Consider the following 6,000-nt stretch of genomic DNA (forward strand, 5'->3'; position numbering starts at 1 on the left):
TGGTTCCTGCTGCTTCTCCCCACCCGGCACCCTCATTCTCCATGTGGCTGACCTCTCAGCATCTTAGCCTGATTGTTCCTTAGCTCCGCAATTCCAATGACTTTCACCTCCATCCTTTTCCTCTTGTCTCTGTCCATGGCCACACTCTAGAGTCTAGACCCTACACTGCTTTATCTCTGAAGTCTTTCACACTAAAGGGCTGTTTGTAATCTCTCCCTCTCAGCAAATGCGTTCCTCAGCCACACCAGCAGCCTCAGTCCTTACCCTGACTGTTACATTTCTCCCTACCTACCACCTTCCCTCAGACTTTCCTTCCAGCTTGGACCCTCCCTCTCTGACTCCTCAGCCTTCAGTCTCCTCCACCAGGAAAAAAACCCAGGCCTATTCAGCCTAAACACTGAATTTTTCTACGCAAGCTCTAACCTGCAGAGCATCGGTGAAGAAAACCATCTCCTGTAGATCTGGTGCCGCCACCAAATCAGGTCCTCAGGCTCCGCTGCACCCTCTTTGCTACTGGGCCCTTCTCTCTGCCTTTGCTCAGCAACCTCTCCCAGCTGTCCTGGTTGCTCCTGTAAAGCTTCTCTACTCTCTATCCCCACCCTATACCCTGCACCTACACTCTCAAAAAGTATCAGAGCAAAAAATAAACAAATTCTTCCTCACTGAGAAAATCAAGGCCATCTGGCAAAAACTCCCTTAGTTTCCTTCCCCCACCCAAACTTACCTCCCCACCCTCCTCTTCTCCCTCCCTCGGGATTGGCTCTGAGGATTGGCTCTCTCTACCTGTGTCCTGGACACTAGCCTCCCTCTGCTCCTCAGATGCAGCGTTCCATTCCATTCATTGGTCATCACTTCCTAGTCCCCTCACCCTGCCTTGCTCTCCTCCCTCTGACCACCTTCTCATCTGTCTGCATGCACTTTCATTGGAGTTGTGGGGGTAGAAACCAGTCATCAGCAGGCTGAGGTTTGGACGGAGTGAGGACATGGAAACACGGAGTGCCAACTACAATTTCTCATGAAGTTTGACAGTAAAGGAAAGTGAGATGAGATGTTAACTTGAGTGGAAAGCAAGCTAAAGGAAAAAGTTACTGCAGCATAAATATTGGCAGTGGGAAAGGAGCTAGACCAGAAGGAGAGATGTTAAATATGAAAGGGGAGCTCATTTATGGAGCAGGGAGAGGGCTTGGAGGGTACGTTTAAGAGGCCAGGTGAGGCCAGCCTTGGTGCAGAGGAGAAATGCCTCTACATTGATGGCAAGAAGAAACCAAGGATGGACAAGGATATTCAAAGGTGGGCAGGAAGGCTAGTTAGCCAGGCTCTATTGGAATGGCTGTCTCATAGATAAAAACATGCTGTGGGTTGGTTCTGACCTATTCCCTATACCCTGCATGCATGATAGTAACTCTCCCTAACAGAGCAGCCATCCCCGGGACACCTGCAGCACACCGGGATGAAGGTGTGGACTCTGGTTCTACGTAGACTGCCTCTCCCCCGCTGCACAACCTTGTAGCTACCCTCTGTGGGACTCAGTGTCTGATTCTGTAAAACGGGGAATTAATAGTGTCTCTCCCATGGGTGCTTTTAAGTATTGAAGTAGACAAGGTTATAAAATATACTTAAAGGCTCTGTAAATGGGAGATGTTTCTGGTGTTGGCGTTATTGTTGTGGCAGGTGACTGCTGGAACATGCTCATGGCGTCCTGTCTTCTCCTTGCTGGTAAGAACCCAAGGAGACTGGGGTTCGAGCTATCACTTCCCTCAACTCATCCCTCACCTGATGACTGCACTCCTAGGAGGTCTACTGAATCGGACATTACCATGGTGGTGCGGCCACCCTCATCCCTCTCCTAGTCTCCCATCCCTGTGGTTCTGGGCTCTGTTTCCTGCACACGGGCAATCCTCTCCCACCTTCTCTTTCTGGCTGGCCACATCCTGGCGTCCCCCTTGTACCTGCTGGACTTCCTGGGCTTGTGAAAAGGGATTTGCAAAAGATGCTTCCCCTTCTTCCTGGCGAGGTTCACGTCGGTGTACAACAGGCAGATGGCGAGCATGAAGCGCGGGCTCTTCAGCAGCCTGCAGGAGCACGGCAGCCCCTCGGGGGCGCTCTGCCTGCTGGAGCTGGGCTGTGGCACCGGCGCCAACTTCCAATTCTACCCGCCCGGGTGCAGGGTGACCTGCGTGGATCCCAACCCCAATTTCGAGAAGTTCCTGATCCAGAGCATCGCCGAGAACCGGCACGTTCAGTTTGAGCACTTCGTGGTGGCGGCCGGCGAGGACATGCGCCCGGTGGCAGACGGCTCCATGGACGCGGTGGTCTGCACGCTGGTCCTGTGCTCCGTGCAGAACCAGGAGCGCATCCTGCAGGAGGTGCGCAGGGTGCTGAGGGGTGGGGGGATGGAAGGGGGGGAGAGGAAGGTGCGGGGAAGGGAGGTGGAGGGAAGGGAAGTAGGAGGGACTCATCTTCACTGTGTGTTAAGCTAAGTACTTGTAGGCTTCCACTAAGGGTCACCTCAGCCAAGTTACTTCATTCATTTATTTATTCATTATCCATAAAATAAACATTTAGAGAATGTTGATTAAGTGCTGGATCACAGTATTTCTGTGGTAAGAAGTCAGCTTCAGAGAGGTTAGATGACTTGCACAAAAGCACGTAGCTCATACAAGTGGCAGGGACAAAACTAAAATCTGGGTGTCTTAACTCCTAGGTCAAGGAGATCTAGGCCATGCCACTGCGCTGGTGGCTTCTAGCCCATCACAGAGTCCAGTTTTCTGAAGTTGAGAACGGTGCATCCCCCATAGGGCATGTCAGAGCATCTCTTCTCAATAAATGGGAACTTGTAAGTGCACAGACAGACATCTTTACTTATGGCATCATTCTTTAGCTTTTACTTTGAACATAAAAGTAGCAGCAAGAATTAGCCACACACCTTTGTCCAGCCCTTTTCTCCAGTAATAGTCATTACTCAATGTTTGGGGAGGTGGGGGGAAGGTGTATGCAGGGAAAGAAAGCAGTTTCTCCAAAGACATTGCAGATGGCATCACCTTTGCATCTTTGAACACTTGACTTTTCAGTCTTTCTTGCTTTATTCTCTATAACTAGAGGCCCAGTGCATGAAATTTGTGCATGGAGGGGGGTGTCCCTTAGACCAGCCTGTACCCTCTTCAATCTGGGACCCCTCAGGGAGATGTCTGACTACCCGTTTAGACCCACTGGGATCCCATTGTCAGCCTTTGGGTCTTTTCCTTGCAGGTGGGTCTATCTCTGGATTCTACCATTCCATTGATCTATATATTTATCCTTTACCAATATTATACACTCTTGATTACTGTGGCTTTCTTTATATTAAGTCTTGGGATTTGGTAGCATAGTCCTCCAATATTAAGCTCTGGTAAGGTGAGTCTAGATTAGTCTTTACTCTGGACTAATATAGCCCATTCACTAGGGCATGACCCTTCTGGGGTCTCTGCTGAATTCCCTAGCTGCTCATTGACTGGTAGTAACTTGAATGAGCTCTGTATAGTGTTCAGCTTACAACTCCCAGTCATTCTTTCTCCAGTGTCACTCTACACACCCAAGACTCATTATTCAACAATGGACTCCAGGAGAACCCGTGCAGATTTCTGAAGCTCTCTCTGCGTAGCCCCCTTCTTTCTCATAGCTGGCTTAATAGTCAACTTTCTTAGGTCTAAATTAGTGTGTTAAAAATTCACAGTTCTCACCGATACCGGTTTGGCTCAATGGATAGAGCGTCGGCTTGGGGACTGAAGTGTCCTGGGTTCGATTCTGGTCAAGGGCATGTACCTTGGTTGTGGGCATATCCCCAGTAAGGGGTGTGCAAGAGGCAGCTAGTCAATGACTCTCTCTCATCAATGTTTCTAACTCTCTATCTCTCTCCCTTCCTCTCTGTACAAAATCAATAAAATATATATTTTTTTAAATTCACAGTTCTCTTCCTGTGTGTCTTCTTTACTGCTCACACAGAATACTCACTTCTGACACTTCTGGGTTTTCTCCACCAAGCAATTATACAACACCAGCTAGGCATCCTATACTTTAACTCAATTCTGACACTGTCTACCTGGATATAACCTCAGATCCCACAGGTTACGGTTTCAATCCCCCACCCCCTGGAAGTCCAAGCTGTCACTCATGCTTCTGAGCAATTAGTCATAAATCTGAGGGCCCCATAACCCTCTTTTTGGGATCTATTAATTTGCTAGAGCAATTCAAAGACTTCAAACTTATCAGTTTGTTAAAGGATATGGTAACAGCCAGATGAAGAGATACATAGGATGAGGTTGGGAAGGTCCTCAGTGCAGGAGCTTCTGTCCTTGTGGAGTTAGGGTACATCACCCTCCCACTGTGGATGTGTTCACCAATCTGGAAGCTCTCTGAACCCCATACTATAGGGATTTTATGGAGGGTTCGTCACCAAGGTATGATGAATTATTAAGTCCATTTCCAGCCCCTCTCCCCTCTCTTGAGGTTGGAGGGTGGAGCTAAAAATGTCAAGTTTCTAATCATGACTTGGTCTTTCTGGTAACCAGCCCCCATCCTCGAGCACAGCCACAGTCGCCTCAATAGAACAAAAGACAATTCTAATGCTCTTATCACTTGGGCATTTACAAGGGTTTTAGGGGCCCTGTGTCAGACACGGGACAAAGACAAATATTAGGATAAGAGATGTTCCTAGCACTCTTTTCACATAGGAATTTACAAGGGTTTTTAAGAGCCTTGTGCCAGGAGTGAAGGGCAGAGACCAATATATGAGTTTTCTATTATTTCAGTTAGTTACAATTTGTCCTACTTTCTGGCTTCAGAAGCATTCTGCAATCATCGCCCTTAGTGTTTTCTTTGTCTTAGGTTTAGTCAGTTCATCTGTAACATATGCATTCCTGAAAATCACCACACTATGCAAGGCCAAAACCACAAGGCTTAGGGGAAGAGGGGAGACTGGGGGAAGGGACACAACACTCAAAACTTCATCAGTGACACATTAAAAAAGATAGGACCCTAATACAAAAAACAGTAGCACAGAAATACATAACAAAAATGTCTAATCACTGTTGTACACCTGGTACTAATATAATATTATATGTCAACTGTAATTGAGATTTTTTTTTTAAAGGAAAGAAATACATGACTGCAGTAAATAAGGCATTTTACTTGGGCGGGGCGGGGGGAGACAAAGTTTGCTTGTGGACGTGGGCATTAGGACGTGTGAGTTATTGTGGACTGGTGGGAAGGGAGAGTTACCTGAGAGCCCACAAAAAGTTGTAACACCGGGTGTGGCCACTGGGGGATGTTTGAGTTGTGGATTTTGTATATCCCTATGTGGCTCAGTCAGAATGAGTGCAGTGTTCTGCGTTCACCCATGTTCTGACCTCACAGGTGCTCACTAATGCTTATTGACTAGACTTGAAATGAAAGTTGTCCTATGGCCCTTTAATGCCTCAAACGGACAAAGTGTTTATGTAGGTTTGTGGAGACCAACTATTTTGAACAGATTCCCATCCCCAGGAGATCCTTTGACTTCCTGGAACATGCAGCCGCCAGGCATCTCGCTGGAATTTCTCCCGTCAACAACTCCTCGGCCCAGCGAGACACTTCCTCCTCAAGACCTGGCAAGAGGGAGCCAGAATGCTCTGGAAAAGGCTGCGTTCTCTCCGCCAGCTCTGCAGCTCCCACGGGCCCGCTGGCCAGGTTCCAACAAGGACACAATAGTCTCACCGGTTATTTGAACAGTGAGGATTCAATGTAAAGAATTGTTAACTAGGCATAGAGCTGTTGACTGAGATGTTGAAAGAGTAAAAAGAAAACCCTGGGATATCATGGGACGGGCAGAAGTAGCTGCCGTAACTAGGGCTGAGAGAACAAAGGAAAGAGGTTGGAACTGGTAAGGCTTGGACACTGAGAGGAGGGGGTCTGACGCACAGACCTCGGAGGAGGGAGCCGGGGCTGGCTGGCACGGGGGAGAACCCGGATTAGAAGGGCACAGTG

General features: G+C 48.2%; 1 protein-coding gene across 1 annotated transcript; it reads left to right on the plus strand.

Moving 5' to 3' along the window:
* Positions 1 to 789: 789 nt before the first annotated feature.
* LOC311619726 (thiol S-methyltransferase TMT1A-like) lies at positions 790 to 2,719 on the plus strand (the record flags this gene model as incomplete). The annotated part of the gene is made up of 2 exons (XM_084878264.1): positions 790 to 2,414; positions 2,705 to 2,719. Exons 1-2 carry the CDS (start codon positions 2,040 to 2,042, stop codon positions 2,717 to 2,719), a joined length of 390 nt encoding a protein of 129 aa, XP_084734390.1. The 5' UTR covers positions 790 to 2,039.
* Between the last annotated feature and the right edge of the window lie 3,281 nt (positions 2,720 to 6,000).

Source organism: Pipistrellus hanaki (assembly GCF_964339955.1).
Source record: "Pipistrellus hanaki genome assembly, chromosome: 3".
In the NCBI taxonomy this organism is placed as follows: domain Eukaryota; kingdom Metazoa; phylum Chordata; class Mammalia; order Chiroptera; family Vespertilionidae; genus Pipistrellus; species Pipistrellus hanaki.